We start from the raw sequence: 14,124 nt of genomic DNA on the forward strand, positions 1-14,124 counted from the left end.
TCTGGGAGCAGCGTTTCCTGGGCAATGGTGACGTGTCAGATGCTCAGTGTGGTCTGGGAGCACCGTTTCTCGGGAGGTGAGGCCATGTCAGGTTCACTGTGTCGTCTGGGAGCACCGTTTCCTGGGCCGTGGGGACGAGTCAGGTCCTCCGTGTCATGTGGGAGCAGCGTTTCCCGGGCTGTGTGGACATCTAAGGTGCTCGGTGTCATCTGAGAGCACCGTTTGCCAGGCTGTCAGCACGTGTCATGTTCTCCGTTTCATCTGGGCGTAGCGTTTCCCGAGCCGTGGGGATGTGTCAGGTGGTCTATATTGTCTGGGAGCAGAATTTTCCGGGTCGTGGGGACGTGTCAAGTCCTCCTTGTCGTCTGGAAGAAGTGTTTTCTAGACTGTGGGGATGTGTCAGGCAGTCAGTGTCATCTGGGAGCAGCATTTCCCGGGCCGTGGGGATGTGTCTGGCACTCGGTGTCTTCTGGGAGCTCCGTTTCCCAGACCTTGGGGGCGTGTAAGGTGGTCGGTGTGGTCAGGGATCACCCTTTCCTGGGTCATGGGGACATGTCAGGTCCTCCATGTTGTCTGGGTGCAGCGTTTCCTGGGCCGCGGAGACGTCTAATGTGCTTGGGGTCGTGTGGGAGCTAGAGTTTCCAGGCCGTGGGGATGTGTCTGGTACTCGGTGTCGTCCACGAGCAGTGTTTCCTGGGCCGTGGAGACGTCTAATGTGCTTGGGGTTGTGTGGGAGCTAGAGTTTCCAGGCCGTGGGGACGTGTCTGGTACTCGGTGTCGTCCACGAGCAGTGTTTCCTGGGCCATGGAGACGTCTAAGATTCATGGTGTCGCCTGGGAGCAACATTTCTCAGGACGTGGGGACGTGTCTGGTACTCGGTGTCATCTGAGATCACCTTTTTCTAGGCTGTGGGGACATGTCAGGTTATCGGTGTCATCTCAGAGCAGCGTTTTCCAGGCCGTGGGGACATGTCAGGTTTTCATTGTCGTCCGGGAGCTCCGCCCCCCCTGCCATGGGGAAGTGTCAGGTCTTCCATTTTGTCTGGGAGCAGCGTTTCCAGGGCTGTGGGAACGTCTAAGGTATGTGGCATTATCAGGGAGCATTTTTGTCAGGCCATAGGGAAGTGTCCGGTATTCATTGTCGTCTGGGAACCCGTTTTCTAGGCTGTGGGGACTTGTCAGGTACTCGGTGTCATCTGTGAGCAACGTTTCCCAGGCTGTGGGGACGTGTCTGGTTGTCTGTGTCGTGTGGGAGCAGCGTTTCCCGTGCCGTGGGGGCGCGTCTGGTAGTTGGTGTCATCTGGGACCACCTTTTTCTAGGCTTTGGGGACGTGTCAGGTGCTCAGAGTCGTCTGGGAGCAACGTTTCCCAGGCCGTGAGGACGTTGCAAGCCCTCCTTGTTGTCCGGGAGCAGCGTTTTCTAGACTGTGGGGACGTGTAAGGTGCTCAGTGTCATCTGGGAGCAGCGTTTCCGTGTCGTCTTGGAGCAGCGTTTCCCGGGCCCTGGAGATGTCTAAGATGCGTGATGTTGCCTGGAAGCAACGTTTTCCAGGCCGTGGTGATGTGTCAGGTGCTCCATTTCATCTGGGAGCAGCATTTCTGGGCTGTGGGGACGCGTGAGCTCCTCCGTGTCATGTGTGAGCAGCATTTCCCAGGCTTTGTGGACGTCTAAGGTGCTCGGTGTCATCTGGGAGCACCGTTCTCTAGGCCATGGGGACGTATCAGGTCCTTCATGTCATCTGGGAGCAGCGTTTCCCAGACTAGGGGACATGTCAGGTGGTTGGTGTCATCTGGGAGCAGCGTTTCCTGAGCTGTGGGGACGTGTCAGGTCGTCTGTGTCATCTGGGAGCAGCGTTTCCTGGGTGGTGTGGACGTATCAGGTGCTGCGCATCGTCTGGGAGCAGCGTTTCCCAGAGTGTGGGGATGTGTCTGGTACTCGGTGTCGTCTGGGAGCAGCGTTTCCTGGGCGATGGTGACCTCTAAGGTGCTTGGTGTTGTCTGGGAGCAACATTTTTTTGGCTGTGGGGATGTGTCAGGTCGTCTCTGTCATCTGGGAGCAGCCTTTGCCGGGCATTGGGGACGTATCAGGTCCTGCGTGTTGTCTGGGAACAGTGTTTCCCATACTCTAGGGACGTGTCGGTGGTTGGTGTCATCTGGGAGCAGCATTTCCCAGGCTGTTGGGACGTGGCAAGTCCTCCTTGTTGTCTGGGAGCAGCGTTTCTCAGGACTTGGTGATGCGTCAGGTCCTCCGTTTCATCTGGGAGCAGCGCTTCCTAGGCTGTGGCTGTGAAGAACTGGGACTGTTCTTAATGTGATCTGGGAGAACGATCTGCATTGGGGGATGGGAGACTGGCTGGAGGGAAGATACCTGAGGATGTAATGTGAGACTCCAGGAAGGGGTTAGAGGCCAGGTGACACCTCTGCCCGGGGAAGCTGAACAAAGGTGGGGAAGGAGATGCTGGGGAGAGAGAGAGTTTCAGGAGCTGGCTGGTGTAATGGAAGGAAGGACAGACAGGGCTCTGTTCCTCCAATGGGGCTGTGGTGCCCCCGGAACCCCAAGATGGACCTAATTGGGGAGGATCCTGTTGTATGTGCCTGCAAGACCTGTCTGGGACTGTGTTCCTGTCGTCTAAATAAACCTTCTGTGTTACTGGCTGGCTGAGAGTCACGGTGAATCGCAGGAAGCCGGAGGTGCAGGGCTCTGATTCCCCCACACTCCGTGACAGTGGTGACGTCTCAGGTGCTCAATATCGTCTGGGAGCAGCGTTTCCCAGGCTGTGGGGACGTGTCAGGTGTTCAGTGCCCCAGGCTGTTGTTTATTACACGAACCCTGCAATGGAATTGGTGCTGACCCACCTTTCACTTCTCTGGGCTGCCTGGGGGCAGCTGTGTGCAGTGAGGAGCGGCCGCTCTGCCAGCCCCTCTCCTGAGGTGTTGAACAGCAGAGCCCCCCTCACGCTTGCTGCCCCATGGGGCCCCGCCCTGCAATTCCAGGTGGGATCCGCTCCATGGCATGAGCCCCGGGGCAGCTGAGGTGCGGCTTGGCGCCGGGCCGTGGGTGCTATCGGGTCTGGGTTGGGAGCAGGGAGCCGCGGCTGGGAGCTGACTCCGCTGCACCCTCCCGCCCTGCAGGCCTTGCAGAAGTTTTCCGAACTCTTCCAGCTCTCCCCGTGCAAGGAGGCCCAGCAGCCTAGCAACCAGCCCAAGAACCGCAAGCCGACCATCCTGCCAGGTACCATGGTGGGGCCAGGCCTAGCCTGGTGCGAGTGGGTGGGCACCATGGCCCAGGAGCGCTCAGGGACCTGGCTTTCCTGAGGACCTGGCAGGGCTCTGTGGAGACTCGCTGCTCAGGGAGTGCCCTGCGTCTCAGCCCTCCCTGCCCCTGTCATGGGCTGGAGAGCTCCCAGCCCGTGCTCCACCGAGGGCCCCAGCCCAGGGGGGTTTTATTCTCTGTTCAAATCCCTCTGTCCTTCTGAGTCCATGGCCCAGCCCCACCCACCATTCATCAGCTGGTACCCCTGCCCCCTGCCGCCAGCCCCCCACCCCACGCATGGTGTAAGAGGCGAGCGCTGAGCGCCAGGACACTGGAAACCGAAGGGGTCTGCTCCCCGCAGCTCTGCTGGGCCAGGCCAGGCACAGACGATGTGAGCGTGGGAGGCTGGGTGCTTTACGTGGTGCTTCTCGGCCCAGGCCAGAGACTCCTGCCCGTGTGAGGGGTGTGACACGACCTCTCTCCTTCCATCCCCTCCCAGCGGATTGCCACCGCCCCATCCTGATGTCCTCGCTGAATGCGGATGGCTCGCCTGGCTACATCAACGCGGTGTTTGTCGGTGTAAGGTTCTGTCTCTCCTGAGTGTGGGCGTGAGCAGCGAGCACAGGACCTCCCCAGCCCCAGCCCTTGTGTCTCTGCCAGGGCGTCGTCTGCTGCCATTGGCAGTGCCCAGCGATGGGGCTGCCGAGCACCAGGCTTCCCTGGGGATCCCCCAGACAGGGGGCCTTGGCACCAGGAGATAGTCCCCGAGGATAGGTGTCAGTCCCCTCTTCCCCAGCCCAGCTGTACCGCATCCCCTCCTTTCTAGCCCAGATGTGCCAAATCCCCTCACTCCTCCTCCCCCACAGTCCAGCTGTGCCGCATCCCCTCCTCCCCCAGTCTAGCTCTGCTTCATCCCCCACTTTGCCCTTGGCTTGCTGGAGTGAGCCCTGTCGCTGTGTCTCGGCTGGGGACCCTGGCAGCTCTGACTGGGGGCCGGATGGACCCAGAGCATGAAGCTGGGCTGGTTCCTTGGGCTAGGGGGAGATGCTCCGGGGCAGTATCTCAGCCTGCGTGTTCCTGGGTTCGGGTCACGCTTCCGCTCGGCCGAGCCCCGGCTGCTCCCCGCCATGACAGGGCTGGGGCCAGCAGCATGGCTGGCGGGCTGAAGGCTCTGAGTGGTGCCCGAGGCAGGGGCGCTGGCTAGTGGCTCCCACCAGGTCGGTCTGTCTCTTGCAGACATACGCGGAAGAAGACAACATCATTGTCACCCAATTGCCGCTCAGGGAGACGCTGGTGGATTTCTGGGCCCTGCTCTGGGACTACACCTGCACCATGCTGGTCATGCTGAACCGCCTCGAGGAGCTGGACCAGGTCAGCCCTGCGCCATCTCCCCTGCACAGCCGGGGCCTCCCCCGGCTCTGCCAGCCCGGGGGCATGAGCAGCTCGCTGAGGGGTGGGGTGGCCAGCTGAGAGCTCGGAGCACAAACGCGGGATGGAGGGGGCTGATCCAAGCAGCTTAGTGGCTGGAGCTTGAAGGAGAAACCCCCTCCTCACCACAGTGACAGGGTTTCCCTCCCTGCCATGGGGCTGTCTGCCCACGCTGTAACCCCCAAGCTGCCTTTCTCACTCCCGGGGGCACAGATCCTCTGGCAGAGCCACCCGGCCAAGCCAGGCAGCGGAGGGTCCTAGGGATGCCTGGGTGCATTCGTGTGTGGAGTGGGGTTGGGGATGGGGGATGGTGTCTGTCTGTCTGTGGCGCTTTGCTGCTTACTCTTCTCTCAGCATCACACACTGGCACCCTCCGCAGAGAGACTGGGGCTATGCCGTGTGTCCGTGCGCGTCGGGCGGCTGAAGCCTCCCAGTTCAGGGGGGCGCTGTGCCACCTCCCGCTCTGCTCCCCGTACTGGCAGGGTGCCTGGCATGGAGCTGCAGACTGGGCACCCCTGTCCTAGCAGTGGCAGCCCAGGCTTCTCCACCCCATCCGTCGCCTGTGCTGCAGCTCCCTGGCACTGCCTTCCTGCTGCCCTGTGTACCTGAGACCCTCCCGGCTCACCCAGGGCGTCTGCCAGGCCCCAGCCCCGAGGGAGCTGTGCGGTCCCAGCCGGTGGAGTGGGACCCCGGGGCTGGCTGAGACACAGGAGGTGCAGGCCTGGGGGCACACAGCTTGGCCAGATTGCTGGGGTGCAGTTGCACGCGTGGGCCCTGGCGCCAGTGGTTCCCGTAGCTGTATGAGTGTATGTGCGTGAGGACACCAGATGCCTGTGCCCTGTCTCTGGCCGGGCTGGTGTGTGGGCACGCGTGGGGGTGGGGGCTGCTTTGTGCATCAGAACACTCAGGGCCGGCTGTAAGCCGATTCCCCCGATGCCCCGGAATCAGGCCCTGCGCCTAAGAGGGCCCCACGCCTTAGGCATCTTTTACATTTTTTTTTTAAACTCATCCGGCGGTGTGGGGGGGTGGTCCTCTCCGGGGCTTCGGCAGCATTTTGGCCTGAGGGGATGGGAGGGTCCATTCTGGGGCTTCGGCAGCATTTCAGCAGCGCACGGGGGGGAGCGGGGGGAGGGTCCGCTCCGGGGCTTCAGCAGCATTTTGGCCTGGGGGAAGAGGGTCCATTCCGGGTCTTTGGCAGCATTTCAGCAGCGGGGTGGGGGGGTCCTTCAGTGCCGCAGAAGACCCGGAGTGGACCCGCCCCCAAAGTGCCGCCGAAGTCCCAGACCACTGCCGGGTATTCAAACCGGGCCCCACCCTTCATAAACTCGGCCCTGAAAACACTGCTATGAACGCTTCCCGTGTGCTGGCGTTAGGCCTGTGTCTGTGCGTGTGCAGAGTCCGTGCGTGCCCTGTGAGCACATGTCTGTGAGCAGGCCCGTGTGTGGGGTCTGAGCATTTCCCATGTGCTGGTGTTAGGCGTGTGACTGCGTGTACTGGTTCCCTGTGTGCCCTATGAGCACACGTCTGTGAGCAGGTCCTGTGTTCACTCCGCAGACATACCTGACGTTCTGGCCTGTGTACGGAGAGGCCTCTTATGGCCATTTTCACGTCGAGCTGATCTCGGAGGAGCGGGGAGCTGGCTTCATCATCCGCACACTCACTGTAACCAACAGGCAACAGGTAGGTGCTGCCCCAGAGTGGGGTGCCTGGGAAGGTTCTGGGTCTTCCTCTGAGGGGTCATGGAGTCCCCGGGCGATGCTCTGGAACTGCTCCCCACAAAGCCAGGCCGGACTTTGGGGAGCCTCCTCTCCCTTGGAGCAGACTTGTTCAGGGCAAGAAGCTCACACGGCTTCACCTCCTGGGTCTCTCCTTGGAGCATTCAGCATCCTCTGCCCCTCCGTGCGCTTCCCACAGCGAGTCCACCCCAGCGGGGTCCTGGGGAAGCCACCCAGCTGGGCCTCCGATATCCCCGGTCCCAAGCCCCCTCTCTCCATTGTCTTCTCTCCAGGTAAACAGGGTCGTAAACAGGAAGGCCTGGGTCTCCTCTTCTCTCAGCCCTCCTCTGGCCCCTCTGGCTGGAACTGGCTGGTCAGCTCAGCGGGGTCCTCTCTCTGCAGCCCATTGTCCTCCCACTGGCCAGAACTGGCTGTATCACCGGATCACCAGTCACTGGGGTCTCCATCCTCCAGGCCATCAGCCGGGATCCCGAGTCCCTCTCCGGTCCTTTGTAACAACACACTCCCTCTCCCCTCACCTCGTTAAACCAGTAACACCCAGGGACACTGAGTCCCACCCCCTGTGCATGCAAACTGCTGGAAAACACAGAAAACCCCAAGAAACCCCCCCACTTCGTCACATTTCTCCCCCCTTCATGGCTGAACGGAGCAGGGTCACGTAGCCAGTGACCTGGAGAAGTTCAGGGCCCCCGCCCCGTGATAAAGCAGTGGCTATAACATTGGCCCTCCCCCTCACATGAACCACCTCCATGTCGTACCCCTGGAGGAGCAGGCTCCATCTCAGCAGCTTGGCATTAGCCCCTTTCATTTGATGTAGCCACGTCAGGGGCGAATAGTCCGTGTACATGGTGAAGCGCCGCCCAAATAGCTACGGCTGCAGTTTGTTGAGGGCCCACACCATGGCCAGGCATTCCTTCTCGATGGCCGCGTAGTGCTGCTCCCGGGGCAGCAGTTTCTTGCTCAGGTACACGATGGGGTGTCTCTCCCCCTTCATATCAGTTTGCATCAGCACCGCCCCCAGCCCTGTGTCCGAGGCGTCGGTGAACACCAGGAAGGGTTTGTTAAAATCCGGGTTTACCAGCACCGGGCCCTGGATAAGTGCCCCCTTCAGCGCACAGAGAGCCCTCTGGCACTGCTCGATCCAGACCACCTTGTCTGGCTTCCCCGTCCTACACAGCTCCGTGAGGGGAGCTGCCAGGGAGCTAAAGTGGGGCACAAACCTCCAGTAGTACCCCGCCATCCCAATGAAAGCCTGGACCTGCTGCTTAGTCTGGGGAGCGGGCCAGTCCTGGATTGCCTCCACCTTGGCCGGCTCCGGCTTCAGGTGGCCACCCACCACCTTGTGGCCCAGGTATGAAACCTCCGCCATTCCCACCTTGCACTTTTCAGCTTTTATAATCAGTCCTGCATCCTGGAGGTGACCCAGCACCCTCTTCACCTGGGACACATGGTCTTCCCAGGTCTGGCTAAAGACACAGATATCGTCAGTGTATGGCAGAGCAAAGTCCTCTATCCCCTTAGCAACTGAGCCACCAGGCACAGGAAGGTGGCAGGTGCCCCCTTGAGACCAAAAGGCAGGACCAGGAACTCAAAGAGCCCTATTGGGATGGTGAAGGCAGACTTCACCCGGGCCTCCGGGTCCAAAGGCACCTGCCAGTAGCCTTTGGTAAGATCCATGGTAGTGAGGTACCGGGCGCCCCAAAACTTGTCTAGGATCTCATCGGTCCTAGGCATGGGGTAGGCATCGGACACTGTGATGGCATTGAGCTTCCGATAGTCCACAGAACCGGATTGACCCGTCCTTCTTGGGGACCAGCACCACCGGCGAAGCCCAGGGGCTGGCGGACGGCTGGATCACCCCTAAAACCAGCATATCCCCGACCTCTCTCTCCAGGTCCTGGGCTGTTTTCCTAGTGACCCTGAATGGGGAATACCTGATGGGAGGGTTGGTTCCCGTCTCCACCCGGCAGATGGAGTACGGCCATTCTGGATGTGGGGCCCTGCCTTTCCCTGCTGGCCTGGCCTGGCTGTCCCCTCCCCCTGGCCCAGCGGTGCCCCCTCTCGATGGACTTCCACCCAGTTAACACCCCGCAGGTTCTGCTTGGCCGCCATTTCCTTCATCTTCAGGCGCTGGGCCACCTTGTGCCCCTTTTGGCCACAGTAATTACATTTCAGGTCCCTCAAGTCCTATGCGGGGGATCAGCCGCCCTGGCATTCCCGGCCCCCCTGAGCTGGGCTTCCTGGAGTCCCATCTTTGAGATGTCTCTTGGTGACTCCCCTTCTGAGCTCCCGATGTGGATTTACCTCCTGCCCCCGATCTGCTGTCCACAGACTCATCCGCCAGTGACTCCGCCCTGCGCAGATCCTTGGGCTTCTGGTCCACTAGCCACAACTTAAGGTCCAGAGGGCAGATGTCACACAGCTGCTCCAACCCCACCAGGTTATACACGTCCTCTGCGGTGGTGGCTCCTGTGCCTTTCCCCCACTTGCGGAGATATTCCCCCAGCAGGTTGGCAACCTCCTTGTAAATGACACCTGAGGTCTTGCGCACACCCCGGAATCATTTCCTGTTCCTCTCGGGGGTCAGCTCAAACGTCATCAGCAAAGCCTGTTTGAACAGGTCACAGTCCCCCGTCTCAACACCATCCATTTGGCTGAATGCCTCTATGGCCTTGGGACCCAATAGGGGGGTCAGACAGCGCAGCCTGTCTGTGGGGTCAGTCTGGTTCAGATCACAGGCCTTCTCAAAGGCTGTGAGATGGGCATCAATCCCCCCCCCCCCCCGAACTGGGGCAGTGGTTTGGTGTCTAGAGTCCCCACACCACTGGCGTCTCGGGGCCCTTCCCCACTTACCCCCTGGCAGGCTCTCTTGGCCCGCTGCTTCTCCAGCTCCAGGTCCTCTCGTTCTCTCTCTCTGTCCACCAGCCTCCGCTCCTCTAGTGCCAGCTCCTTCGCTTTCACATCCAGCTCTAGTTTCCGCAGCTCCTTGAGGGAGGAACCTGACTGGGGTCTCCCTATGCTGACTGGGGAGTAGGGTCTGATACCCTCCCGCTCGCTACACAGACTGCCCCTACGGCTACTCCCCAGCTCACCGGGCACCCCGGGAGCCCCGCTGGGGTCTGGAGCCTGTTCCTCAGACTGGTCATTCTCTACAAGCTGAGCAATCAGCTGCTCCTTAGGGAGCCTCCCCACGCTCAGCCCTCTCTCCCTGCTCAGACCTGCCAGGTCGCTCTTACAGAGCCGGTTCTAGGTCATTTCCAGGCTGGTTCCGTTCAATACCCTCGTTCTATCGCTGGCAGCCACTCGCTGCAAAGCGCCTGCGCCCGCAGCCAAACATTTACAGGGGGCATCTGCCAACCATCCTCTGCTACCACGTTGTCATGGACTCTCAGATCGTGCCCACTCTTGGCCCCGTGAGGTCCGTGGGGGGTGCCCCTGTCAGTGCAACAGCCCTTCCTGGGGGTCCACTCTCTCTCGGGGTCAGGCCCCTCCCCCTCCTGGAGCCGCATCTCTCTGAGCCTTAGCACGTCTGTCTCTGCCGTGGGCTCCCTCTGGGAGTCCACGCGCTCTGGGCCCCTGCGGCCTCCTCAACCCCAAAGGGGCTGATGCAACCCTGTTCTCTAGACCAGAGTGACTCTCAGCCAGCATAAAACAGGAGGGTTTATTGAGAGTTGAACACAGCACAGGAAACTCTCAGGGCCTCAGGCCTGGCCTCCCTCAGCTCCGCACATCCCAGCCCACTGCATCCAGGTGGGCTCTGCCTGCTCCCCCTCTCCAGCCCAGAGCCCCCCTGCTTCCCAGCTGGTCCTCCGATATCCCCGGCCCCAAGCCCCGCCTCTGTCCATTGTCTTCTCTCCAGGTAAACAGGGTTGTAAACAGGAAGGCCTGGGTCTCCTCTCCTCTCAGCCCTCCTCTGGCTGGAAACAGCTGGTCAGGTCACCGGGGTCCTCTCTCTGCAGCCCATTGTCCTCCCCCTGGCCAGAACCGGCTGTGACTCCTGAGCTAGGTCTCTGGGTCACCAGGTCACCAATCGCTGAGGTCTCCATCCTCCAGGCCATCAGCCGGGGTCCTGAGTCCCTCTCTGGTCCTCTGCAATAACAAACTCCCTCTCATAGACTCTAGGACTGGAAGGGACCTCGAGAGGTCATCGAGTCCAGTCCCCTGCCCTCATGGCTCATTAAACCAGTAACACCCAAGGACACTGAGTCCCATCCCCTGTGCATGCAACCCACTGGAAAACACAGAAAACCCCAAGAAAAGCCCCCACTTCGTCACACATGGCATCATTACCCCTTGACTGGCTCTTTAACAGTTTCAATGTTGTGCTAATAGGTCTGGCAGGCTGGAGGCTTTTTCACTTTTAACTACTAGATCCCCTCCCAAGGAGACTCACCAGGCTGCAGCACCGGCTGCAGCACCAGCTGCAGGAGCCCAGATTTTCAGGTGCCCTACGCAGCTGCATATGTTGCGAATGCTTAAGGACGGCCCTGCAACAAGGCTCCCAGCTCAATGGAGACCCAGCTGGGAGCTGAGATTCAGGGCTAGCTACTGATCCAACCACACAGATCAAGCCGCTATCGCTGCCCTTAGGGTGACCCTCGCCTGGCCAGGCCCCTGGGGGACTCCAGGTGGGACCTTTGGAGCAGGGCTGGGCCCTCGCCCACCTAGAGAGTGATTGCTGCCCCCAGAGGATGGGACTGTGCAGGGAGGGTGTTGGGGAGTCCGGCTGCCTTTCAGAACCATCCTCTGTGAAAGGCAGCACGGCAGCCAGGCTGGAGAGAAGGCAGTGCCCACACGGTATCATAGCTTCCAGTTGTCCTGCTCTACTCGGCCACGTGAGGCCTCAACTGCCGTCCTATGCCCACGTCTGGGTGCCCAGCACTTTGGGAAAGGGGGGCAAGCTGACGAGAGGCCAGAGGAGAGCAACACAAAAGAGAGACGGTTGAGAAAACCTGGCCAGTGGGGGCAGGTTCAAATAACGGCACGTTCAGGGCTGGGGGGACCTGAGAACAGCTTTCCAAGCTGAGCCCTGTTCTCCAGAGGATGAGGATCAAGTGTTCTTCGTGGCCATGGAGGTAGGACAGGAAGTGGTGGGCGTAATTAGCAGGAAGGGAGCTGTCCGTTAGCTATCAGGAAAATCTTTTTGACTCTCAGGGTAGTTCAGCTCTGGAAGCGGCTCCCAAGGGATGTTGTGGGATCCCCGTCACTGGAGGGTCCTAGGCTAGGTTGGACAAACCCGTGTCAGGGCTGGTCGAGGGTTCCTTGGCCCTGCCTCCGCACATGGGGCTGGACTTGGCGAGGTCCCTTCCAGCCTCACCTTTCCCAGAGTCTGGTTTGTGGCTCTGGGGGGCTGGGGCCAGGCTGTTCGGAGACACAGGCTGTCACCACTGGTACGGTCACTTCCCCAGGTTTGCGTCAGGGTTTGATACAACCTAGGCCTGCCCCTGTCCCATAGCTCATCCTTGGGCTGGGGGCCAATGGCTGAGCTTGTGGAAGGGTCTGATGGCAAGTAGCCCCCTCCTCTCTCCAGGGCTGCCCCCTTTCTGCCCTGAATCTCCCACCGGCCTCGCCACCAGGGTTTCTGCTCTGCCCGAGGCTGACTCTGCTGCGGTTCCTCCCCTCCTCACTAGCCCAAGAAGCCCGCACGGGAGATCAGGTTGTGGCAAGTAGACGACTGGCCCATGCAGCAGCAGCTCCCCCCACGCCCTGCCACCATCATCAGCTTGCTGGGGGAGGTGGAGCGGAGCCGGCGGACGAGCCAGGACAGCCACATTCTCGTCACTTGCTGGTGAGTGAGGGCTCTGGGCTGGGCAGCCCTGGCGCGATAGCCAGTCTGTGGTCCCGGCTCCAGCAGCACCCAGCGCGACAGGCTGTCTCTGTGCAGTGTGGAGCAGGAGCTCACGCCCATCCCTGCAGCAGGAGGTGGCTGAGCGCAGCGGGCGCCGAGCACAGACTCTCCCGGGTGGAGGCTGGCGTAGACTGGGACCGTCGATGGGTGTGGAACCGGCAGTAACCGCTGGCAGAGCCGGGGTCAATACCTGGGGGTTCCTTTCCATCGACACAACACAGAGCTGCTCGTGCCCCCACCCAGTGACCTGGGACAATTACACCCACCCCAGGTGCCTCTGAGAGGCAAAACTTCCCCTCGCAAGCACAGAGTGTAGGAAAGACACTTTTCATGAAAGGAGGGAAGTCACCTGACATTAACTAGGGAAAATGCCACAAGCAGGATTCATAAACAAACTGTGAGGACGCCCACCCAGAGTGCATGGGGCAGAGCTTCCACCTCGTGTTCTTCCGTTCTACAGCCGACCGTTCCTTTTCTGTGCCCCCCCCCTGCTCCCTCACCGCACCCCCCTCACAGGGGGTGTCCTGGGTCAGTGAAACCCAGAGGCGCGGCTGGGTGAGTTCCCCTCCCACCCGGGGAAGAAGGTGCCTGGCTTGCTCTGGCCACTGAGCACTTGCTCTGGCTGGCCGCCCTGCCAGCCACAATTCCTCTCTGCTAGCCGCCCAGACAACCGCTCGTTCTGCTCACTACCATACCAGCCACTCAATCACCAGCTGACTGTCAGTAGCCTTCTGCTGCTGGGACCTCAGCACATCTGTCTCTTAGTGATTGTCAGCTCTGCATAGGCTGGGCAAAGACACGGGCCCATCTCAAATGATTGCTGCTCTCAGGGATTTATAGCTCTGCGTAGGCGGGGCAGGAACACAGTCCTACCACCTCTGGTTCCAGCTCTGATTGGGCATTTAACAGAACAAAGAGACTCTTTCTTTAAACAGGGGCGGGAACAGGTTAAACCAGTCTAGGAACCTTTAGGGAGACACCACACCCCCTGGTGGGAAACGTGCCCACCCCTCTTACTTTCCCCAGGCTCTGGCATTCAAGCCCCTGGCTTAACGAGGATTTTTAAGCTGAGGGCGACCCCCTCATTTGAGGAAAGGTAAGCACAGCCCTGCCCCACTTTGCTCCTACAACAAAGACAACAACATGGATAACAGCATTTCACCCCCCTGCAGTCAGTACTAAAGTGATTTGTAACCCAACAGCAGCCAACGTTGGTCACTTTGGGCAACACACGGCTCTGTCTGCTGGTGTAACGATGCTGTCTCTGGTGAGACACAACTGAGAGTATCAGTTCAGGACAAATTGCTCAGAGCAGGGCAGTCACAGCCCCAGGCTGGTGGTTTTCCACCTCTAAGGCACCAAACCAGCCAGACAAAGAGGACTTCGGTCTCACCCCACTGGCTAACAACAAGTCACACAAGCAAGTCCCTTAGACACTCCAGTTTCCCAGTATCACCACCAGTGCCACCCGTCCTGGGGATGAATGGTTATGAAAACCAACACCTCAATAAAAGAAAACGTTTCTCTCAATCTCAAAGAATCAAGCCCCAGACTCAGGTCAATATACAAGTCAGATCTTATCCACAAATCACGCTGTTGCCAATCCTTTAAAATCTAAAGGTTTATTCATAAAAGGACAAAAGATATAGACAAGAGCTAGAATTGGTTAAATGGAATCAATTCCATAGAGTAATGGCAAAGTTCTTAGTTCAGGCTTGTAGCAGTGATGGGATAAACTGCAGGTTCAAATCAAGTCTCTGGAGAACATCCCCCGCTGGGATGGGTCATTCAGTCCTTTGTTCAGAGCTTCAGTTTGTAGCAAAGTTCCTCCAGAGGTAAGAAGCAGGATTGAAGACCAGG

The 14,124-nt window shown here is 59.8% G+C and overlaps 1 protein-coding gene across 1 annotated transcript in view; it reads left to right on the plus strand.

Annotated features, from left to right (window-relative positions):
- LOC115653541 (receptor-type tyrosine-protein phosphatase U-like) overlaps window positions 1-14,124 on the plus strand; it is a 114,939-nt gene that overhangs the window by 98,151 nt on the left and 2,664 nt on the right. The window contains exons 8-12 of the mRNA XM_030566936.1: window positions 3,132-3,231; window positions 3,752-3,831; window positions 4,489-4,623; window positions 6,235-6,360; window positions 12,047-12,204. Of these exons, the coding sequence (XP_030422796.1) occupies window positions 3,132-3,231; window positions 3,752-3,831; window positions 4,489-4,623; window positions 6,235-6,360; window positions 12,047-12,204 (599 nt within the window). The remainder of the gene's footprint in view (window positions 1-3,131; window positions 3,232-3,751; window positions 3,832-4,488; window positions 4,624-6,234; window positions 6,361-12,046; window positions 12,205-14,124) is intronic.

The sequence above is a fragment of the Gopherus evgoodei genome, chromosome 6 (assembly GCF_007399415.2).
Source record: "Gopherus evgoodei ecotype Sinaloan lineage chromosome 6, rGopEvg1_v1.p, whole genome shotgun sequence".
NCBI classification, from domain to species: domain Eukaryota; kingdom Metazoa; phylum Chordata; order Testudines; family Testudinidae; genus Gopherus; species Gopherus evgoodei.